This window comes from Cygnus atratus, chromosome 1 (genome assembly GCF_013377495.2).
Source record: "Cygnus atratus isolate AKBS03 ecotype Queensland, Australia chromosome 1, CAtr_DNAZoo_HiC_assembly, whole genome shotgun sequence".
Taxonomy (NCBI): Eukaryota; Metazoa; Chordata; class Aves; order Anseriformes; family Anatidae; genus Cygnus; species Cygnus atratus.
This window is the reverse complement of record NC_066362.1, coordinates 12661482-12686934: the sequence shown is the minus strand read 5'-3', so window position 1 is coordinate 12686934 and position 25453 is coordinate 12661482. Positions and strand designations below refer to the sequence as shown.

The 25453-nt window shown below is 39.3% G+C and overlaps 1 protein-coding gene across 3 annotated transcripts in view; it reads right to left on the bottom strand.

The window, feature by feature from the left end:
* Window positions 1–2212: 2212 nt before the first annotated feature.
* The window catches only part of MAGI2 (membrane associated guanylate kinase, WW and PDZ domain containing 2), a 776112-nt gene continuing 752871 nt past the window's right edge, over window positions 2213–25453 (bottom strand). For 2 of the 3 annotated variants that reach the window (XM_050708167.1, XM_050708168.1), the window contains one exon: window positions 2228–5190. In XM_050708167.1, coding sequence (XP_050564124.1) covers window positions 4391–5190 — 800 coding nt within the window. In that variant the 3' untranslated portion in view covers window positions 2228–4390. Of the gene's footprint in view, window positions 5191–25453 lie in introns of all 3 variants that reach the window. The other variant, XM_035549439.2, reaches the window with a different exon arrangement.

Sequence of the window (25453 nt, the reverse complement as noted above, 5' to 3'; positions counted from 1 at the left end):
TGGCAATGGTGGTTGAATGCACTTCAGAGGGGAGATGAAATATATCTGGGGATAAATGGGGCTGTGCTTGAACTTCTGCATCAATTCCTGGCAGGCAACTAGCTGCACTGGTGCTGAATTGTTGGCAGCCTTGCCACTGAGACCATGGAGTAGGTATATAGATGGACCATGGACTACAAATGTCCCTCCTGTTTAAGGGACGATGGTGTCAGAGAAACAAGAGCAGCCTGAGCTCTGTTGTAACTAACTGATGAGTCCATCAGCTTTCTAGAAAAAAATGGCGTATTTGGCAAGAACTTATGGGAGTTTTACATTTTTCTGTATTTTTTTTCTTGAATGAAACTTGTTTGAAAACTCACTCTTCCAGACCCCATGCTTTACGTGAACATTTTAAAGGTACTAAGCAGAGAAATACCCTGAGAAGGACAGAGCCCCAGAACCCATTCTTCCTGGCGGGCTTGTGTTGACAGGGAAGGGTGCAGCATATCCCAAGTCTGGGGAACTGGCTCCTGGCAGACCATGTTACCATCACAATGACCACTTTTATCTCACTGCACTCTCCCATGTCACCTTTATTTGTTTCTTGTAGCAGTCAGTGAAGATCTTTCTGGAGTAAGGGGCATTTCTGTGTGCTCTGCTGCTCAGCACCAAGCATGGACCTGGCCCAAAACTCATATATACTTTGATTCTTCAATAAAGAGTGATAAAACGCTATCAGCTTGCCAGAGGTGGTTGATATGGATGAAAAAGTTAAACTCTGAATAATGAGAAACCAGGTTCTACTTTCCTCCCTTCTTCCCTAGACCTGGAATGAGTGCAAGGACAGGCAAAATTAGAAACATACAGTAGACACAGACGGTATTTGGCTGGAGAGGAATTCAACACTCAGGAAAAAAATGTGTCCGGTGATGGCCTGATTAGTTCCATGGACAACCTTTGCTGCTGTTTGAGAGAAGGGCTGTACCAACGCCTGCCTGTAAGGTTTCACTCAAACTCCTCCCCAGCTGTGTGCTGCTGATCCCATGCCAGCCAGCGAGGATGCAGCGGGGCCTGGGACAGCAAAGCGGCATCAAAATAAATATCCACTTCCTGTGTTACTGCATAGATATGAAAAATTAAATAAAAAGGGGTCACAAGAATAGTAATACCATGCGAATACTATGCTACAATGCCAGTATTGTTTAAAGGAGATGAAACAAACAGGAAAATTAACTGCCCCTAGAGTGGGCAGAGGAACACATTGATGAGCCTACACGGCTTCAGCACACTTCCCCGTGACACCGCTGGGTCTGATTCAGGCCCATACTCAGTTCTGGCCATGCTATCTAAGGAGCAGCATCAATATTTGGAGTATTAAAGGTGCTTCAAATTTGTTACGTGTTTATTGTAATGAAAAATGACGTTATTAGTTCAGCTGGTTGAATTTCTTTATGTGAAACATTAATCTGAAAAATGAGGCTCTTCGGAAAAGGACTCTGTGGATGAAGGCAAATTATTATTTTTTAAACAAAAATTTAGTTTAAGGAAAATGGAAATACTTTTTTAAAAAATGCTATATTTGTGTGAAAAATATCGGTATTTTTCCAGACAGCACAGCTTACTGTGCCTATAGTCTGTAAGCTGATGATTTATTTTGCCTAACTGAAGGTAAGGAGCATTTTTCTGTTCTGCTCAGTGAGAGATGGATTAGGCCTTAGAACAGGCTGTCTTGTTACCATTCTTTTGACATCCTTATGATGCTTTCTAAGACATTGTTTCTGTGAAGTAAACTGGAAATCAAATTATGCCCCCTTCACCCAGCTTGCAAACAAACGTTTCTAAGGGTAGTTAGAGCTGCCAAATTCCTTTTGCATGTATTGTATATGCCCACGATGTGTCTCTGAGGATGCTGGGAGCCTGACCACCCGGTTCCTGTGCTTCCCGGGGCTGGAAGGAAAATAAGAGTTCAGTTCTCAACCAAAGGAGACATTTTCCTGCACCTGTGTACCCTCCTACACCTTAAAGTGTCTATACAGAACTTGTTTGATTGCCTACATGCAAATTCATTAATTACTCCCCTCTCTGGAGTAGGAAATAAAAACAGAGCTTTCCCATATCTGTAATGCAGTAGTTCATTAATTCTACTCATATGCATGCAAATGATTGTTTCTCGGTGTAACACTGAAGCATGTCACTCAAAATTCACACAGACTATGTACAATTGAAAAAAAAAAAGATTTTTGGATATATATTTTATTTGACAGTGGTTTAGAATATCATACAGTAAACAAGATTTCTGTAAAAGTTAATTTATCCATAGTGGTGCGTTTCATAAAAATAGTTGCTCACTTACAGCCTTTCTGTGACTATTAATACATGGAATTATATTTATAGAGATAGAGCTGTACAGGGTAAATTCACAGCTAACACTACACAGAAATATTATTTGGAATGGGGTTTAGATGATGTGCTGTCTTCACAGGTTATCGATTACAGCCGCATAAAGCAATTACTGCACAAGGAGTAGCTGTGAACTGTGCAAATTAGAATTTATGCAAGCATAATCTCAACTGTTTTTCAGATTTCATTGTTTGCTTTCTTTATACATAAAAATAAGATACTGGGGCGTGCATCTACACTACAGAAGCATTGTCCAAAATCAGATTCAATAAATTAATGGCAAATTGTATTGGATTCTAGTTCAGGGGATAAAGATTTTTTTACTTCTTTTTTTCCATTAAATAAGAGTTTTATAAACAGCTACATGGACTTGTGCTTTTTTAGAAATTATAGATGGACTTTTTTTTTTCTAAAAAAAAAAAAAAGTTTGAAAGCTGCAAAATCCTTTACTTGAGGCTTTTCAAATAATTGGACAGGAAGAAACATGCCTGTAAATTTCTCAGTCCAGTGCAATGTTTGGAATGTACAGTAATGTGCTAATTTCTTGGAACAAAGCCAATCTCAATCTAATTTTTCAGCAGAGCATGTGAGGAACTAAGATTGCTAGAGAACAATAGTTTTAAAATATGATTTTTTGACAGTATTTTTTTTTTTAGAATTACCAATGTATTATTGCCCAGGATTTTGTTTTAATTTTGTCAGACAAATAAGCATATGCACATTTATACATACACACAATATCTTTTTTTAAACAAGATAGTGACCGATTGACTGAACTTGGACTTATTTCCTGTGAAGGCAGACTGGAATGTTTACCTGGCACTTAAGGCTTGAAATTCAAAACAGATAAGCAAAAAATGCTAAAAAAAAAAAAAATGGAGGTAGGGAAGAAATGATAATATGGAAACCATTTTAAAAAATGGAAATATATTGAATTTACTGAACGAAGACACCGAAGACAGAATTTCAGTCTAACTATTGTTAACGTGTGCCTTAAAGGCACCTGCTCTGCCAAACTTAGGGGATGGAAGGTGAGAGCATCCTAACTAAAGGCAAGTGGGTATGAAACATAGCACTGTTCATAAGAGAAGCTATCATTTTCTGAAGGAGGGAAAGGCCTTTCCTTAAGGAAACTGCAGCTTTTTCTCTGTAGCAATCTTCCTTTCATTGCAAGGGCCTTGTGGATGTCTTAAGTTTTGAGCCTGGCCAATTGGCTTGAACATTACCTTGCAGGATTTGGGGAACCTGTAGTAAATTGCTTTGGAGAATAATTTGCAAATACAACTCCACCCTAACTCCTTTCCAATGTACAGAAATATGGTTTGTTCACAAAAATGGCAGTAGAAATGGTATCACAGAAACTAATCCACTAGATTTCCAACTCCTCCCGTAGCGCCCAGTGAACTATGCTACAGGGTATCACGTGGACTATCCCAAAGTGGTAACAGTGGAGACGTGTCATGGGCATACAGTTCTGAATGCTTCAAAGAAACCCTTTAACCCCTGTCTAGATATGTCGAGAACGATTTATTTACAACATTTTAGCTCCATGAAAAGATCCTCTCTCAGTTTCAGCTTGCTCCGTGCAGTTTTATTTAAGGCGATGTTCCAGTTTGCGATTGCTCTAACTTGTTCCAGTTTCTTGATATAAAGTTTGAATGAAATCCAAGTCCTTCATGCAGTGGAAAAAAATGCTAAAGCTACACTGCACTACCCTTTCTCTGATGTACTGTCCTTCATATTGTTTTGGTTTCTTCCATAGCTGCCAAAGTCCCTAAAATGGAACTGGGACTTTAGGGTCGGTTTTAAATCTCCGTGTTGACTATATGCTTTTGAACTTATTAGATACTGTGCACATTGTCATGGAATTACACACTAATGTTTTCATTCCTCAATGGTTTGTGTATAATGCGTGATAGTTAAAATAAATTAAAATAAATCAATGTGAGACAAAAACTAAGAAGAATGTTCTGCGTCGATTTGAGACAGTTAGAGGGCAACAGTCCCGTGCTTATCTGCTCATGGCAGAAGTACCAGACTTCAGGACACTAGGTAGCTTATCCGAGCCAGGGATTTTCCACGGCCCTGGGGAGACTGTTGCCTTTCGAACTGTGGTGTTGGTGCTGCGAGTGCTAATGGAGTGGAGATGTCCCTTCCTGGGGAACTCGCTGGGTTTCCCGTCAGGGTCCCTCTGGCTGTGGTCCATATCGCTTCCAGGAGAGCTGCAGCGATTGCTACTGTACGTCTTGGTAGCACCTGTATCAAGCCTGACATGGTCGGGTGCTGCAGCTGACTTCTTCTCACTGGTATTTGTGGATTTGTGATCTTCTTTTTTGCTAAGAGATCCTCCCCTCTTGCTTTCTGGCTTCTTCAGCCTCCCAAACTGTTCATCACTGGTTCCAGCACACACGTGCTCTCTCACGCCAGCCTCGATCATAACACTGTGTCCCACCACTTTGCTTTCTGAGGTGTGCCTGCCACCATCAGTGGTCTTATTTTTACCTTCTGAATATCCTTTCCAAGAAGCCTCTTCGTGCTTTGACCTGTCTACCTTTTTAGGACTTGCTGACCTTTCTCTTTGTTCTCCTAACCTTTTCTTTTTATGACCATTCACCGAAAACTCCTTTGGTTTCCTTACGTCGTGTTCCCTCTTGATATCCCATGTTGGTTCTGGGCTTATCTGGTGAGAAGGGTCAGAGGGTGGGGCTATGTGTGATGAAGATAATGGTGAGATTATGTCATCGAGGGAAAGAGCTACTTCCGGCAGACCTGTGGAGGTGGCAGAGGGAGCACTCCAGGAGTTTGGTTCGTCTGTTGTGACAGCAAAGAGAAGGGAGTTAAGGGTGTGTGCAGCAAGGCAGAGCACGTATTTCATACACATACGCATTTTTAGCAACATCAACACCCGAACCACGCATGCGAATTAAACTCCTTGGTCTTTTAGGCGAAGTGAAACTCCCAGTGGTCAGTGGGGAGGAAAAAAAAAACAACAAAACACAATCCACCCCCAGTCAAATAAATAAAAATAAAAGAGTCGGGAGAAGAAAGAACCGCAGGGCTGGTAACTGCACATGCTGGAAACCTCGGTCTTTTTTCATACAGGTTCTGCTTTTCTCCTCCTATGTTAAATTATTCTTAAAATAATAAAGACACGTGCTCATGAAATCAAATTGCCTCTTTTGTAGCTGTATAATGGATTTCTTAGCTGGGCAATATCAGCGCTGTCTCTGAGGACAAATGAGAAGGACTTTCTGCCATCTATTAAACATGTCCCTACAAGCATATAATAATTGACAAGAATTTGTAGCCCAGATAAGGTCATCATTGAATTCTGTCTCATATTTTTTTCTAAACAGATATAATGTTGCAGTGTTTATGGCCCCACAATTCTTACAGGGTACTTACAGAGCTCTGCCTTTATATCACAGCGTCAGCCACTATGTCTCTTGGCTGTGCATTTTGAATTTCTCCTGGTTACTTAGCCTCAACACAATATGGTCAGGTTGTGCACATTCTGTTTAATTTAGCCAAAGAGACATCTCCTTTGCTGAATCATGATGATTTTCCTAATCCACTGGTACAAAACACAATATTCTGAGATGGTGTCCCCAAATGTCTTTCTTTTGCATATCTGGTCCTCATTGCTTTTGATTAACATTCAGGCAGACTACAAATCCATCATGACTAATGACAGCACAGCTCCTATTCTTACCCGTCTACACTGAGGTTAGAGAAATCACTGAACTTGGCTAATGTCATTTAGCACCATTGCCTGGCTCTGAACAGTATGAGCAATAATCTGTCAGAGATGAAGGACTGTCTCAGGGATCCATGGAAACGAGGTGGAACCTGTGGCAAGAGCTGCATATTTCTTGGGGGAGAAAATGTAACCTTCTAGCTGGAAAACAAGCCTGGGCTTCTGTGGGTCAGGACTAGCATCTCTCAGTGATGCCAACTGTCCTTTAAATGCCACGTTTACTCTTCTCAGTGCTACGGCTACTTTCAAATTATCATAAAGATGCACATCATCTTGAAAAATGGAATGGGATTTACTGCCCAATCTGGGCTCTGCAGCTTGTTTGACTGAGACAGCACATTTAAGGTAATAGCTTGATTGAGTGATTGCTGTTTTGCGGATAAAAATAGGAGAGACAATAGTGAGGTGGGTGACGTAAGGGGAGGGAGCAGTGCAGTTAGCTGAGGAGCTATTTATTTTCCCAGATGGTGTTTGTCATATGCTTTTGCATAATGAGCATATGTGTGGAGAGGATTAGCATTTGAGAAGGGAAAAAGTACAAGTTTTGTGTAAGACAAATAAACTTTGAGCTTGGAATCTAAATGGGCTGAGGGTCTCAAATGATTTTTTTTTTTTTTAAATCACACTTTCTTACCCTCCAGTTAAGGCTGAGTAATGTACCATCTGCTCCCTGCTTGGCACTTGAGCAAGAAAAAATAAAAGGGAGGCTCATGCATGTAGAGTTATCAGCTCTTATGAGCTTGCCTACAAAAAGCATTTGCTTCTCCAGGCTGGTTCTTTAATTCTGTAATTCTGCAGGCTGTGGTGGCGAGAGAGGAGCAGACCCACCCGGGCTTTTCTTAGATCCAAAATCCAGGAGATTCTGCTTTGGATATCCCTCAAAACAGCGATCCTTCATGGGGCCCAAGTCCCTTTGCCCAATTTCTTTACAGGTAGCGTGGGACTCGGCAAAGCAGTGGGAACCTGCCACTGTCCACCAGCGAGGTGCTTGCGCCGGCGCTGAACAAACCACCTTGGCTCTTAGCAAATTAATCCATCTGCAGCAGCGTGGAGCTCGGGACAAGCTAATTTACACTGCTTCCCTGCAGATTACGTTAGCCTGTGTTAACCTCTACTTCAGAGAGAGACAGGCGCTCAGAGACCCCACACCCCACAGTACTGCAAACTGCCCAGGGTGATTTTTCTCCCGTTAAGTCATCGGTATGTGTGCAGCATGAATGAAGAAAAAGGAAACAAACTCAGCTCAGTCTGTGCTTTTTGTGGCAGTTGCACACTCCATCGCACACCTCCCAAGGGTACAGGTGGGGATGAGCATTGGTCTGGCCAATGTTTTTGACTTACGTACAGTCTTTGTTTCCTGCTGGTCGCTAAAATGGTATTTTTCACTGAGGGGTAGTGAAGAGCAGAGGGCCATTATCAGATCTCGTGTAAGGCCCTGAGAGCATCTGAAGTTACAGAAATACCTTGTTACTTTGGGAAACATCAGCTGCACATAAGTAGAGACATCAAATGGCAGCAAGATGCTCTTGGGTAAGGAGTGTACTTCTACACAAAACGTGCCACTGTGTGGAAATCAGCTGGTTCTCATCCAGGCAGGAGGAGGACACTGCAAAAACAGGGCTGCAAACACCACTTGCTGCTCCTTTGGGGCACAAAGGACAATGTTGTACCTGTTACTTATGGACGCTCAGAGGAAAGGGAGTTGGGGGTAAGCAGCCTGCTGTTTTATTCCCTGGAGATGTGATAGCTGTGGGAAATCCCATCCTGATTCATTAATGGACTGTACTTCAAGACAATTGCATTTATTTATTGTTTTCAGTATTCATTTTTGGAGGGGAGGGAAGAACCACCAAATGTTGCAGTGAGAAACTATAGCAAGTTAGAACCTACTTCAGCAACAGTGAGTCAGCAGGTACGTACTTGTTACATGTAATAATAACTGTATGTAGTTATCTATTAGCTAGAACTTGCCATATTATAGGCATTATCAGATTTTTGGCTCTCTCCTAGAAAACCCTAACAAAATCAAAATCACAACCAACTTAGCAAGAAGTCCTGCAGCCATAGCTTAAAGGGAAGTTTGGCTGTCCCAGCCCCAGGTGTGACATTGGCTGCAGTTTGTTTGATATACTGAGTTTGGCATTCTCCTTGGGCAGGCAACTATGTAAGCTCTATTTCCAGTGGCTGAGGGAACATCTGCCATGAAATAAAACTTCCAGTCCTATTCTCCAGCAATATAGTACTCACAAGCAAGAACTTGAAGAAGTAACTTTCTCTAAGCTTCAAGCGCTGCCAACCCAAGACAGCAAAAACACAACCTAATCTGCTTTTTGTTTTAAATTAAAGGAAATTAGGCTAAAAGTCATCCTCAGCTTTGGTAGATGTTCATGTCAACAAGTTATGGTTGCAAGATGTCCCTGGCTAGTGAGCACAATACTGATGGTAGGGTATTGTAACTGACTTTTCTCTAATTTTTGAAAATTATAGGAAAATAGCAAAACTATTATGGTACAGCAAAGCACAGTAATACAAGTAATTTGTTGCTCAAAAGAAAAAAACATTTTAAGAGCTTTGTTTGAGCCATAAATGTTCATTTGGACTTGTTCAACCTGCACTGAAGCGATTGCTTTTCCATAACAAGCATAAACATGAGAAAAACGCCAAATTTTATCCTTTGAGCAACTGAACTAATGATTTCTTTTTAGGCTTATTCTGAGGGCATAACTACATTTTGGAAAAACTTCTTAATACATCTGAAAAAATAATGTTTTGTCCTAATTTTTAAGCTTTACATAAAATCTGTGGTGTTAAGTGCAAACATAACCTACTTTCAGTTTCTGTTATCCCAAAGTATCTCAAAACATTTTGCAAACATACTCAACCAGAGACAAAGCAATGATTTGACTTTTTTTTTTTTTTCCTCTTCAGTCCTGGGAGGAATTGAAGACTGCATTTGTTTAATAGAGCTCGAACTACTAATGCCCAAACAGCTTATAAGCAGAAGTGAAGGATATCGCATTCATCTGAACCTACAGGAGAGATTTAGGGTTGATGTAGTTTTAAATTTGTTTTTTACTTTGTCACTATGGATATCATACTTACTGTGGGAGAAATGATTTTCTGAAGTTACACATCTCACTGAAGGCTGATAGATGCCTTCCTCCCTTCTCTGAAGGGAGAAAATCTCCCTTGACCTACCAGTTTAGACAAGATAAATGACCTGGGGGCAGCACTATCATCTGTCATTGTGACGGCATTTGATTTGGAGTAATTTAGTAGGTGCTTTCTGGGTGGCTTTTAGTTTCCATGAGCGACTGGCATGCAGGTTGGCAGCACTTCTATGGAATGTGCTAGAATGACTCACCTACGACCTCTTTCACATAACTCCCAGGCAAGGAGCAAATTGCTAACTGAGTAAGAGACAGCACAGACACACAGACACCCTTCAGTGTGTAGGAGGATGAGAGATGATCACAGCCATTTTGGATGAACAGTGACAAGGGGAAAGCATCACGACCAGAAGTTTTCTGTCTAAAGATTTTTTTGTTTGTTTGTTTGGGGTAGACCTGACACACACATGAATTGTTTGCTGCGTCAGCTTATGTGCTTTCAGAGGTCTGGAAATGAGGATATTACTCACATGTCTACATGCTCCTCTGTTAACTAAAGCCTAGTTCTTTTTCTGGATCCAGTGCTTGCTGATGGATGCATCTGAACCACCAACAAAAGCCTAGCCTTATTGTTAACTGAGAAGAGATTTCTGCCTGTCTTGCTTTCTGAGCATTGCCTAGGTACCTAGTCAGAGGAAAGAGCTCAGCCTACTAATATGTTTATTTAATTTTCTGTAATACCTGCGTTTTCATTACAGGTTGCCCTTCTAAGATTGTGTCAAGTCTGTTCATGCTCTGCTTAGCTGCTCTGCTTAAATCTCAGGTCAAGAGAGATTAGACTTCAGATTTGCTGCTGGGTTCTCCTTTTGTATCAAAATACTTTAAATAATTGCTTGGGAGTTTATCAAGAATGTGGGATTTTTCATCACGTAAAATTAAGTATAAGACAGAAGTATTAATTTCTTCAATACTTAGTAATGTTAAGAACGGAAATGACATCACATTGTTACTTAAGTACGTACAATAAAATTTCAATGCCATTTTTATTTCTGAAGTATGTGAATAATGAACAATATTTTAAAGCTTTGAACGCTTTCGTTATTATGAATGTTTCCTGAAATGTCTAAGCAGCTGTTTTCACCTCGTTGCAGAATTATGTTCCTAGGGAATCAAAGAGTTTTTGATTACATAAAAAATATGGTGCATTTTTTTCCCTACTTTTTGTCTGAAATTATGTACTGCCAGAAGGTGGCAAACAGTTCCTACAGATGCTGCTAATAACAAAAATGGGACAAATTGTCCCCTGGTGAGCATCCACTAATGCTGGCAGTGTTACACCAGGAATGAATTTGGCTCTTTCTCATTATAGCTTAACATGCTTGTGATGTTCCTGATTGCATTGGCCTCCTGCAGCTTTCCCTCAACACTCTCTAAGGAGGGATATTTCAGAATATTTAAAGATTCTTTAAACTTTCATCCCAGAGCTTCCTCAGCCCAGACATAGTGCACCCTTTGCCTCCAGAAATGAATGATTTGCTGAGGTTTGGATTGTCAGAAATGCTCTTGGTACCTTCTGTCCAGCTGCCATGGTACAGTACATCATGCATTCCCCTCCCTATGCCCCAAACTCTCCTGGAGAGCGCGTTGCAATGGGCACTGCATCCTCCTTACTTCCTGCTATAAACTCTCACTTCTTGTTAATTATTCACTAGTGTTATGCAAATGTTTTCTCACAAATTAAACTTTGCTTGGCTTAAAAGAGAGAAATCCACTTTTCTTCCACTGCTGTTATCCACACCCAAACCAATAGGTCTGGAAATAAACACCAGCATGATTTAGGCACCTTCTGCTGTTCACTGTCTAGTCATCATGTCCAGGTGGGCTAGCCCTTTCATCCTTAGCATTCCCATTATGTCTTTTTTTTAGCAGCTTGCTGTGGGTGTCATGTTTTGATTCTGTCTGAAAATGACATACATACCATTTACCTTCACAAAAATAAATCTAGGTTGTACTTAGTTATTTGGGCATACAAACTACTTTTTCTTTCCTACAAATGCAGTTAATTGATCTGTTTGATATCGTGGGGTCTTGTTTCTGAAGCAATGAAAACCTAATCTCATTTCTTGAAATCTTGGTCTAACCATATTCATTATACTGCTCTCTTGTTTGTGCTCAGTAATATCCTGGTGACTATTTGTAGTAGCTTGTAAATGTGAGTGGACTTTTCCTGCTTTCTAGTAATTTGTTATTTTGACTTTGCACATTGTATTTTGCAAAGGTTGAGGATGGATGGACAGGGTAACTAGAGTGAATTATATAAAGGCATGAAAGATCACACGAAAATGAACATGCATCTGAGTCCCTGCATGTTTTATTTCTGAATTCTGTGCTTCAGCTTTTCTCAAAAGTAGGATGATTCATCAGGAAAAGGCTAATGCTGGAACAAGAAACAGTGCCAAATCTAGTCTGTTATCAAAGATGTGCATTTTTCTCTTCATCACTGATCTAATACTGGAAGATAGGGCACTACTACTCTTGGGAGTTACTGATAGCATGGCTTCTGCAGATGTCCCCAGAAACTGAGGAGCTGTGACTGTAAATGTGAGGTAAGTGAGGGATACTTTTATCTCCTCTATAAACTTCAAACATTTAATTTTACATGCAGAAAATTCAGAAAAACCAGTCATTGACCTATTCTAACACCAGGAAGTACAGCTCTGCTTCCTGCTTTATTCCCTCCCAGTGCAATCCTCCTCTGTTGCCCTACTTCTTTTCATGTTACTAATTATTACTGAGCAATAATTCAGTTCCTTTGGGTTCATTGTATCCATTTTTCATTTTATTCTTTATCTAGATAGTAAATGGAAGATGCCCCAAATATTTTTACAGCAGAGATGGTGTTCATAGAGTCCTTGTAAGGGCCATCTGATGAGACCTTGAACGATAGCTCAGGTAAAATTCACTTTAATCACCATTTTTGTACTGTGCATTGAGTATTTTTAGATAAAGTGCTTTTATGTTCAGAAATCTAATTTGAGAATTATCGAAACACACTTCAGAGAGAACAGATTGTTAGTTACACTTGGAAGACCAAACCTACAGAAGTTCAGGAGATGATATTGCTTGTTTTGGAACTAAGGGAACAGAGAGAAAAGGAAAACTTAGACAGTGCAGGGAGTGCAAAACTGCACATTGCAAGGGAGAGTTTGAACAAATCCTTTAGAAAAATACTGAATGTTTTCTTGAAACATGAAAGTCAGCATATGCATTGATTTGTATTTCATTAACCCTATAAAGTACTATGAATGAAAGCGGTTTTCAATTTTTTATGTAACATGTTTACTTTAAAGATGGTAACAAAGAAACATGGAAAGTGATTTATCTGGCTTGAAGAGTTCCTATTCTTACTCTTCAGACCCTACTCTATAACCAGTGCATCCTGAGTAAATACCTTTCCCTGAGTTAGCTGTTTAATTATTACACTGCTTCAGTAGTATTTTACCGGCCTAATCACTTGAGATAATCATTTAATTGCCTTACAGAGTCAGAGAGAAAGAGAGGTGTCTCTGAAGACCGCTGGAAGTAGATGTCTGCTCTTCTGTTGAACATGTACATAACCAGTGCTGGGGAGCTCCTTCTGGGAAACTTTTTCGGAGGCTGCCGATCAACGCTGAGTGGAGTGCCTCAGAGATTTAGACCCATCTCTCCATATCAGGCCCATTTAAGCAAGTGTGAGAGACTACAGGTAAGTGGTCTGAGAATTTTCAGGCTAATACAGGAGATAACCAAATAATTCAGAAACAGTCAGGGTATGAGAGTCCTGGAGAGCAAGTGGACTGTGTTGTATCTTGGACTTGGATGAGCCCAGGGTGTTGCATCTAACTTTGGCCCCTACTTGATTTCCCTGCTATTGTTCACCTCTTAAATATACATCACATCCATAAGCAATTCACTGTGATGTGCCTAAGCTCTGCCTCATTTGGCTGTCTACAACAACATCAGTCAGAACTTAAAATAGGACAAAGATGACTTTAACACTGCTCTTACAATAGCGAGGATAAGAAAAGTAATTTTTCTATGCAGAAAACAGCTACCTAAACCTACGATGGAATGGGAGAGGGAAAAAAAGAAAAGGCACTGTATACAATCTGTTTATATTTCAGACCCGGAACAGGTAAATTAATTTAGTAAATCAGTTTACTAATTTACTGTAAAAGTCTTCTGGCTGTGAATCTTAAGGCCAGATGATTATGAGTACACAGTTTATCACTCATTCCAAGACCCTTTTTAGCCTGTTCAATAGATACGAATCTAGTAGATAATCCTATCCATTAAATATTTAAACAAATGAGCATGATCACTAATCTGAGTGAACTTGGTAAATTTGACTTTTTCCTTGAATTAAGTTAATGTATCTGTGTAAGTGTTGCAGGATTACTCACTAATATTGTCAACAGCTGAAATGAAAAGCTGCAGTCTGTGCTTTTATCCTATGCAGCAAGATTCTCACTGCTGTGTTGGTGTTAAGTCTATGGACAACCTAAACACTAGTCTTGAGTGATGTTACACTAAACACACATTATCATTCACTAGGTCCTTCAAGCTGTTTGGTACACTTTTTGAAGTGCTGAGCATCTCACATATCTATCAGAACAAAGCTACTCAGGCAATAGGCCCTCATCCCTTCCGTAAAGAAGGTTTTACATTTTCTGCATAGTCAGGCAGCAGTACAGAAGCTGCAAAAACCTCGGCAGTTTTCTTCCAGAGCCACAGTGGAGCTGGAAGAATCTGCATTACAAGTTACTGTATAATTAAAAAAGATAATGACTTTTAAATTAGTTTTTATTAATAGAATTAAGCCACATTAAGTCATAAAAGGTGTTCATAAATATGTTAATAGAATGTGTGGTATTAATGAAAAACATTCCGTAAAGTCTGAATAATTTAAGAGCTCGATATTACACTCTTAATTAAACTCAAATATTAAAATTATTAATTATCAGAGCTAAAATGGGAGTTACCAGTTGGCATCACATCTTGTGTGGTCAATAAATAGCTGTCATTATTAAAGGTATCTACATAATACATAAAATTTAGTTCACAAGTAAGGAATTCAGAGCATTTTTACTGTTTATCAAATGCCCCCTAGAAAGCTGTTCCTGGCAGGTACTGTGTTGGCAGTTCTCACTTAAGATCTCAGCAGGATCTTAAGCAAAACACATAACTTGGTTCAACTGCATCCTTATTTACAAGGTTCATGAATAAATATGGCTGCTAAGGTTAGAAGCAGTTGAATTAGTTTAGTCTATCTTTAGCCATCCCTTTTCAGACTTGAGGCCACTGGGCATTGAAAGGGCAGCCCTTGGGACCAGGCTTGCTGTTGGGGCTGTCGTTGTATCTGACATCTTTTGGACGCTGAGACAATTTGCTCTAAAAACTGTCTAATGAGATGGAAGTGCATGAGTAAGTGAATGCAATATTGTAATGTTCAGCTCCTAATGAGCAAACACAAAGTACACGTTGTTAGAATGAACCCAGATGTTTAAAATTCTGGGTTGCATACACGTTGCTGTAGCTAAACAAAATATAACATGCTCTATGGTCACGTTTGTTAAACATGGGTTGGAGAGTGAGTTACCACATACCGTCACAGTAAAAAAAATGCACTTCAGTTTCCAACGGATTGTTTCCAAGCAAAGAGTAACAAGCTATAAGAAATCTGGCAGGCTCCATGAGATTCCTGAGCCTCTGCCTGGTGTGGGGCCACAAACCACCAGCTGGGAACTGCACCATGGAATGGTGGAGTGAGACACGTCCCAGAAGGCAAAGGCAGAGCCAAGTGCAACCAATGCCTTCTACAGAAGAAGCTTGCCTTCTACTCTCTAACGGTTGGAACGATATTTTTTATGTCACGCTCTATATGACTATTTAGACTCATCAAATTTTAGATACTAATGACTAGAGCCAAAAGAAGACCTACTAGTTTCATTTAGACTTAAGTATCAGGCATCAGGCCCCTGGCAAGGATTAAGCAAAACACCTTGTCTGTTTGTTGTTGTATTTTATATAACTCCTTGTACTTTCATAGGTGTGCTGCTGTCTCTAAAAGAGCTGACTGCTGTTTATAGCTTCTTTTAAGTGAGCTAAAAAGCAAGACCTTTTACACCTGGATAACCACAGATCACTTAACATGTCACTTAAATGAGTTCAAAGTCATTGTATCCCAAGTACAGTTGATATTTTTAGAGATAGAGACTATTGGGACGCACAAAGATAAAACGTTCTTGTGTATTTCAAGCCAGAGTTGGGCACGCAACATTTTTGGCATCCTTCCAGTTGAGTGTGAAGTTTGACCCCTCCAAATCACTCTTCATGTCAAAATACAGATGAGCAGCTCTGCTCTTATGGGGAAATACATGCCATTACAGAAAACTGGCTGCGTGGAAGAAACGTGGAATGGGTTTTACTGCATGACCTTTGCTATAAGAACTATTGGGCCATGCAACAGGAATAACTACTTGTGTCTGCATACTTTCCCTGTCCATATGGAGCTCTATATTGTAAGGATACCATCACAGAGACATAGGGAAGCTAACTGATGAACAGCACCATGGAGTGCTATTCCCAGTGTAAACTTGGAAATGAGAGGGACTGAGACATTCACAACAGGAAAGGGATTTTATCTCTTGATATGCTGCAACAGCAGAAGACTGGACTTAGTCCTATGGCAAATTACAAAGACACAGTAAGTATCACTGAATTCCAGTTTTTCCTATTTCTCTGGTTACAAGAAGAAAGGAAAAACTGATGCAGTGGAGACTGGGTGAGATGGTTGCATTCTTTTAGTCTTTTTATTTTGTGTGCTTATATCCAATATTATCAACTGAACAGAAATATAGAAGAGAGCAAAAATAATTCTTAGAAAAAGATTTGTGAGTGGGACTTTTCCCTTCTTTGGCTGGTAAGTCTGACTGCCAGTTTACCTGAACAAAGCCAAGAATAATGTTTGTTCATCTGTTTTAGCTACTGTAGTTTAGCTGTAATTAGCTACACTTTACACCACATTAGTAAAGCTACTCCAGTATATTGTGTTATAATAATTAAGCCTTAGTAATAAGAGAACTTGCTCAACACCCTTATTATTAAATCTTTGCTCAGATGTGGGGGAACACTGCCAATTTTGGTGTGGATTATAATGCATGTGAATTAGTGAGGTTTTGCTTTAATAATAATACTGAGTAGTCAACTAGGAATTTTAATCTTTAAAGTGGTTTTCAAGCATTAAATTAATAATCCCCATAACACTCTCATGAGATAGGTAAGTAAATATTACTATTCCCATTATACAGATGGGGGAAGTGTGAGTTAGAGAACTCAGCTGGACTGGCCAAAAATCACTGGAGGTTTAATTGCAAAAGCAACATTTAGGACTATAGAACGGACTTCGTATTTCTGCATTTAAATGTCAGGAAATGGGATCGTTTCACTAGAAGCTCAAAAAACATAGCCATAAAACTCTGAAAGTCTTCCCATCTGTCTCTCTTCCTTTCAAAACCGTTTTCTATTTCTGTATCAAGGGATACCTATGAAAAAGGTCTATATATCTTTTAAAATAGAAAGTTGCTGTACATATGTATACACATATACTGTTATTTAGCAGAAGGATGTTCTACTTTCCTGCCAGCTGCTACATATTTATTAAAAACTAAGGACATGTTTGCAAAACAAATTTTAATATTCAATTTTGTCCTTGAATAGTTTTTACCCATAGCAATAAAACAGCTAGAACCTTTGGGAGCTCATATTCAAATTGCCTGATGGTTTTAGGCCAATTTTATTAACCAGTATTTTGATACTTTTTTTTTTTTTTTTACACACCACAGGTTCCTGAAATTAAGTTGGTGTTGCTAGAAATAACAAGGTGGTATTGGAAATGCAACATGAATATGAATGAATGTTTGCAGTTCCATCAAGGTGGTCGCAGAAGGAAAGGGCACTTTTCCAAAATGACTATTGATTTTTGCACTCACATCAGATGAATGATACATGGGCTAGTTCAAGTTTTGACTAACAGCCAACCTCAGCTCTGGAGATTTGTGAAGTGAGTATTAAAAGTAGGATGAATTGGATTATCTAATCAGTACTCTGAACAGGTAGGGCTATCTGTCTTAAATGTACAGACCAAGATGCTTTAGCCTTGTATTATACAAAGATAAAAGCTTCTGACATACTATCAGGGCTAAAGAACTTGAAGATTTTGGTTTGCAGCTAACTGGAGATTTCTGAAGGCTGGAAATTTTCTATATCCAAACAATAAAAACACAAACTCCTGAATTGTTCATGTATTTTTGCAAATATAAATGCAATTGTCATTAGTTAGGGCTACCAAACCCATGGTGCAAGAAAGCACAGAATTTAGCCAGATGTCACTTGATCTGGGTGTACTTTCTAAACTACCTTCCAGCACCTGCATCTCTCCTGTGGTATATCTAACTTCAGGAAAGCCCACTGATCTTCTTCAATAAATAATGACTTATACAAAATGGAACAACTTCCATGAGAGAAATGCAGACTCATAACAGGCTGCCCTATAATCTTATGGTAGGGGCCTCTCCTAAGACATGCCAGAAAGGTTATACCTGTTCTGCAATAGGAAATCTGATTCACATCCTTGGTCAGTGCTCTAATAGATGTGCCTTTGATTATGAAGGTGGCACAGCCACCATTTTAGTCGCAGCCTCCCTGCAAAACTGTCTCTTTAGGAAAATCCCTCCTTGACTCACCAAATTGTTTCATTAAAAACACCTGAAATCAATACAATTTATAACACAGATGTTTTTATTTGGCTTGACATTACTTTTTTTTTTTTTTTATATTATTTAAATCAGTCGGGTGGTTTGGTTTTGGTGTTGACCCAAAATGAATTACTTCTGATTTATGGACATATTTTGCTGGGAAAAAGTTCTGTCCCAACACTTCCTGCCCAATAAATAATCATCTGAGTGACTGTGCACAACTGACTTAAGATATATTTATAGAGGATTTACATTTCTACTTATTTCAGGAAGACTTATTTCCTGTGTCTGTTATGCTACAGGAGGAAAAAAATAATAAAGGTAATGCATAGAAAGTAATGGTTATTAATGTCTAACACTTGGGGTGGAACTGCAACTCACTGAGCATCCTATGTGTGACAACCGAGACTTGCAAACTGGCCCTACCACCAGGCTGGACTTCTATCCTCATGATCTCTTTGACCTACTCTTTTTTGTGCCAAAGACAGCAAAGAAGAAGTAAGGTAGGGATGACTGCAAGGACTGGTGCAATTCAGATTTTTACACTACACAGGCCTCACAGCAATGAAGAAGTTCCTCAGACTAGTCTCTGGTGGGGAAAGACACTGGTGTACAGTACAAACTCTTGAACTACATTGGTGCAATTTTTCAGATGGCCTCTAGATGTGTCCAGTTCTGCACTAGCAAAATACAGGGGCATGTCTGCTTTCCAAAAATTCTTCCTTGTAGACACAAGCTGGAAATAACCTGTAACTGGAAACACCTGCAAGCAATTGATTAGATTATCCTGATTTGCATGCCCCAAACTGGTCACTTAAACACAGCTTGCTGATGGGGGTTATACTGGAGGAGCAGCTCAAAGCACAGAGGCTGGAGAATACCTTTGGGAATAGCTTCCTTTCTATTTCCAATCTGTCTGCTTCAATAGCGTGAAACTTGCCTTATAATTATAGCAAATACACTACAGTGTGCAAAGTCAATAACAGCAGGGAGACTGAATTCATCTGAACACTTCTGAGTTTTCTGTGATGACAGCAATCAATAAAAAATATGAAAAATACATTTTTCTTTTCCTTTCCTTTCCAGGTATCATTTCTGGTCCATGACCATGTATTACAAATTTGATGTATCTGAACAACCTGTGCAGTAGGATCTGATTTATGAAGAAAATAACTCGAAATCAAGTGCAAAGTGCTATGTGTAAATTCAGCATAGCCACCAGGTTTAAAAAATGCATATTGCATTACAGATTGTTCCAAATAGTCTTCAATTTTACATTAGTTATTTCTTCAAGAGGCTGCATATAAATATGGTTTAAGATCATTATCTAACTTCCACCTTCAAATCACTAATATTTTTGCAAGCCAAGTACCATAAGGAAGAGGATAATTATGGCTTTGACTCTCCATAGTTTAAGGTTTGCTACCTGAAATGTCATATTCATACCATTAATTTTTGTAATGAGAACAAGCAGATATATGGCAGACTTATGGATGTGTTTCTTGCACTAGCAGTAGTGGAACTTAAAGAACCATCTATAAATGATGTAGTATATTAAAAGACATTTGTAAAATGCATGGGTGCTTCGATATCTAAGATAATCTGTTATGAGAGGAGAGCTGAATGCTTAGAAACTACTTAGAGAGCTAGTGTGTCAGAAAAAGCTGGAAAAGACTCAATTAACAATTGCAAGAAACAAAAGCATATTAGAGAAAGATAATATACATGCAGAGTTTACAAACCGTGTCTTTAGGGTGGCCCAATAAGTAGAAATATGGGGACCCATGCTTGTCACTTTTCATGCACATGGAGAGACTGGAAGGTACCATTCCTAAAGGAAGGGGAGGAACAGCCTAGGACCAATCATTAGAATTAACAGAACCAGTGACATAAAGATATTTCACTATTGTTAGAGCAGAGAATTCTTAGTATGCTTAGAACAACCAAGTAAAAAGCTTTTATGTAACAGGAAAGAAGTATTTCTGTAAAGCCAAGACAAATAAGCATGCTGTAAGTCTAAATATTAGTGAATAATTTCAACTACTATGCATATATATTCAGGAGGTAGAGTCACTTGGACTGTGGATATGGAGTACATCTTGAGGTGCTTTTTGAAGGAGTTATAACAAATGAAAAGCAAAGGGTTTAAAAAATCCAGAACCGTGCCAAAAAAACTATGAAAAATCCTTGCATTGGTAACAACTCTGACATTTTTTTGTTTTAGTCAGTGGGGCAGTGCTCAAACATGAACTGAGTTTCTTCAAGACCCTTCAAAAATGGCTTGCTGCTAAATAACTTGTACGTTTTGTTTGTTAACCAGCAATGACTTTGTGTATACTGAAACTTTACTTGTTATGTACACAACTAGTCCTCCCTTAAATAATCAAAAATGAATCTAAACTAGCTCTGCAAAATCATGTCTTAAACCAACAGGGTGAGTTTTGTACATGATTTAGCCTCAACGCATCTTGAAAACACACAATGATACGTGTCTTTTTAACAGGACATGTCTTTTAACAATGCCAAACAAGGGGAAAGAGAGAGGTGAAGAACAACCGTTGTGCAGAGCCATGAAGTGCCAACTAGCCATGAGACACAGACCTCTTGTTCACCAGACCTTGCTGACTCTGGTCCTTCAGGCACAGTGGGTACAAGGCCAGACCCAGACTTCCAGGACAGGGCAATGGAAAGGTTTTCAAAAACCTTGCTGTGAATGGGCTGGAGTCTCTAAAACTTCTAGCTTTCTGCAGGAGGTGTTAGGCAACTTAACACTAAATGGGAAACTACCAAACTTGATAGAAAGTATGGTTTTAAAGTCCTGCTGTGAAAGCGGGAAGGGAACCAAACCAGCTTTCGTCTAGATGTTCCTCACAGGTTCAGTGTTTCTCCTCCCCCTTCAGCACCAGAAGGGAAGTGCCTTGCTGGAGGGATGGAGTCCACCCACAAGTCACCATTCAAGGTCTAACCATGCCCCAGAGTCCTTCACCTTTTTGCCTTGTTTGCAGTTATTTGGCTGTAAAATTTATTACTTTGAGATCCTTTCTAACTACTTATGTGTTTTAATGTAGTTTTGTGTAACAAAAGGAAATGCTAGGAGCAGCAAGCCAGAAAAAGCAAGTTGCCAGGACTGCTGAGACTAAGATTGAATTATCACATGTTTTTCTAGGGACCTTCTTCCATTGATATTTAGAGAAAAATAGTGGTTGTTCTCAGAGAAAACTGTAGCTTCCTGGGGCTGATCTGTCATTAGAGTTAACTTGCCTCTTGCAGAGCTCATTGCTGGATGGGGAGGCTGCGATTTGTTAGTTTTATTTAAACTTGAATGTTACTATCTTTGGATTTTGTGAACGTTTTTTTCCCACATTTTGCCTTTAGGGATGCCTCTTCATCCTAATGCTTGGCTGCGCAATATAGATGTGTTTCTGATGGTGTTTGTACAGCAATGGCTAAGGCCTGTAAAATACAGTGCCTGTAATTAGGCTCCCACAGTGTGAGCACCCAATATCTCCTGCTGAAGTCAATAACCTCTCAGACAGATGCATAAATAGGGAATTAAGCAGCCATTTTGAGAAAAAAATCTTGGTCTGCTGTTTTAATCAAGTCGTATTTAATGCTGGGCTGAGAAGTGCTCAGAGGTACAGCTTTGGCTGTGAATGTTGTCTCGTGGTGTGTGTGGGACCTCATGTTCCATGCAGCAGGGCTCCCTGGGCACTAAGCATGCTACGTCGTTGGGATCCCCAGCAGCACCTCTACTATTTCTTGCACAGTAATCCAATTTCTCACAGTGGTCTTGCTTCTTTGAAGAACATATCTGGCAGGCTATTTCCTATGAAACATGATGCTGCTGTTCTTTGGGGTTGGATGAGCTGTGGTAATTCACCTTCTGTGGAAGCCCAGTTTCTCTGGCTATCCTTATCCTCAGTAAATGTGTTCTGAGATTCTGGCTGATAAAACATCTGTTTTCTAAGCTTCTTTTGCTGCACTCTGCTGTGAAATCAGATTCCGTTTCAGAACATTAATCATATCCCTGCTCCTTCACATAAATTCTGATAGAGGGCACGCTAGCATAGGATTTCTGGTTACGTGGGGACTTTTCTCTCTGAAGGGCTCTGGGATCTCTGGAATTTGTTTCCAATCACAATCAGCAGCCAGACTTGAGGTAAATGGTGCATTTGCAACACTCTATTCCTTCCCCCAGGTTTAAGCAATGCCTCAGCTCATCCAGGTTTTCCTGGGATGTACTTATAGGGACAGATTTCCAGGTGGTATAAACAAACATAACTCATTCAGGAGATTTACACCCTCACAGGGGTGCTTTCAGTTTCTTTGCTGAATGCTTTCTACTTTTCAGTACACATTCTTCTGTTTCACTGATCACTTTCTTATCATTGATGTCTTTTCCTTTATACTGCTTTTACTGATGCCAATCACATCATTATTCCTACACTGGTATTTCTTGTACTTAAATGCATACTGTCATATTTTGCACTAGCAGAACAATGGTTCTGGAATTTAAGAAGAATTAATTATATTGCACAAATAAAAAGTTGAAGACTGAAAGACAATAATGTGGCATTTTTTGGCCATTTGGTTTCAGCTGTTCTAGGTAAGCTTCCTTCTTAATGCCATGAGTCTGAATGTCACTGCTGTTGGAAAGGTCTCAAAATGCAGCATTACTACAGCTGACTTGGGACACCCTGATTTTTCACTTGTCAGAGAATGAGAGAGAATAGCCAGGAAATGATCCTGATACCCCTCCTCTGTGTTTATATTCCTCCCTACTCTTCTGCACCATACCACCATTGCAATGCCAGCTCAGTCCTACAGCCTTGCATTTTGATACTCAACCAAGTCTTATTTCCCACTGAGGGGCTGTAGAACTGGACATTGATGATGATAAGAATATTTCTGACATGTGCTTGCTAAAAATAAAAAAGGCTGATTCTTTCAGTAAAATCTGCAATTAGTCTTGTTACAGCTCAATTGTACGGTTCTGGTAGGATGAAAAGGGAACTACTAAGTTTGGACTAATTTGTCTGATGTCCTCAGGACTTTGTCCTTGAGTTATTGTCACAATCTTCTTTTTGTTCAGTTTCCCACTATTTGGGAAAAAAAAAATCTGCCATCAGTATGCTAACAGATGCTCTTTGCAGTGCACTGACTTATCTTTGAAGTTCTGGCTTTCTTGCGGAATGCCCTTTGGTTTTAATAATTTCTATTTGTTATTTTCCATTTTCAACTTCCTAAGAGGGTGCTGTTGATTTTTATGTGCACCTTCTTTTTGTTCTCATAACACTTCTCGTTGTTTTGGAAATGACCTAGATCTCAGATAATTTCATCTTCTTATTTTGTTTCCATTCTAACTAGACTGGACAGAGTCCTAACATTTATCTGCCTGTGTCATGCTCACATTAAGAACTGCAGACATGCAGATGTTACCCTCTGCTATTATGCTTTCTGTAGGTTGCGTGTACACTACAAAGGAATTTCTGAACACCTCCACTGCTTTTCAGTGCAGCAGGTAAACGTGGATTTCAAGCACTGTTGCTTAGTTCTTCTCTCATAAGGAGCAGTAAGCTGGATGTGCAGCTAGGAAAACGTTTAACTCTTTCCCCTTGGCAAATATTATAGAATCACAGAACCAGAATCATAGAACCAGAATCATAGAATAAGACAATCTAGGTTGGAAAAAACCTTCAAGATCATCAAGTCCAACCATCAGCTTGACCTACTGACTCCCAACACCAAATCAAGTAAGCGCCTTAGTGCCAAGAGTGCCTTAGTGCTTATATTGCAGTCGTCTGCATTTTGACACAGCCTTTCCTCTAAGCCTTTCAAATGACTTTTCAAACGGTGAGCAAAGCTTTAAACAGTCCTGTGAAGTCACATCATTTTTTTTGGTTATCACTCCACGCCGCGCCCATATTTGTAGTGGTTTGTTTGTATTTCTTACTTGGGTATTTTTGGGGGAGGGAAAGCTTGTGCTCTTTTACACCTGTTGGGGGATTTGTTTTCCCAGAACAATGCTATATACACAGAACATTTTTTCCATCTATTTACAATGTCTTATGACTCTGGAATAAGGTACAGATCTATAAGATTGCATAAACATATACATTTATTTTAAGATCTCCCATAAGCCTAGGTTTAAGAGCCATCCAGAACTGGGATCTTAAGAAAGTCAGATTTGGAAAGGCTCTGAACTGTAATCAGGTCTGGTATGGATTCTTTGCTCTTAGCAGTCTCCTGTGACCCCCATTATATTAAATCATTTTCCGAGGGATGAGAGAAGGGCTGGTACATGCCTTTGCTATTTGAGAAGGATTACTATTGCTAAGTCAGTCATGGACTTTTGTTTGTTCTTTCATTAAAAATGTTGCAGCTCTCTCTACAAATAAGGTTTGGAGGTGATCTGAACCTCTGCTGGAGGTCTCCCTGGAGGGGTTATATATTGGCTAAAATTGATATTAAATATCTTTGTGCCAATTTATCATAATCACTGTTAGCTATTTTGGCTTTGTTCCCACTCACAAAAATTATGACTGACTGACTTTATCATCAGATGAGCCCAGAAACTCTTGAAAGCTGGTAAAAATGCAACCAACACTTTGCCAAGTATTGCCTCAGCTACAGGATTGTCTCTAGTTCAGAGGGGAAAATGGTACAATTACTACATAGACTGACAGCTGGCAAAGCACTGGCTTTCACTGGAACTGACTTTAATGTCTCCAATAGAGGTATTGAATTTGTGTTGATAGCAAAGGCTGACTTGAACCTACATTTAAGCCTAAGTATTACTTTGCATTTTCATATGTACTGCAATTACTGATTTTAATAGGATATTTAATATGTCGGAACTTCAAACAGAACATTAGAAAAATTTAAAGGAATTTGTATGTTCTAGCATAAGGAAGTTAAGGAACGATCATTTACAAAAACAAAAACCAAACCTTTTGCTGAGATATTTAAGGCTCAGTTTTGGACATCATAGAACTTATGTAAATATATGACACTGTCACGCTGTATTTTAAAGACCTGTAAGACTTGATTTCCATTCAAAAAGTGATTTTTTTTTTGTCTTTGAATGATCTTTGGATAATTTATTTTTATTTCTTGTCATTTCAGTAGTGAAATAAGATCTTATACTATCTAAATGACTCACAGTCTGAGATATTTGAAAAAGTCCCAGAAACAAAATGTGAGAAGAATGGATCTTGCTTTCTGACCATGTTGAGCAGTCTCCTTTTCTATTGAGAGTTAACTTCTACTTGATCATCTCTGTATATTGTCAGAGATAATACTGTGGGTGAGGTTATCAAGGAAGCATATTCTTTTTAATGCTTTGAGTTTAAATCTGAGCTGCTGTGATTCAAAATGTTCAGAGAAGTACCAATAGAGGAAGGAAAGGACAG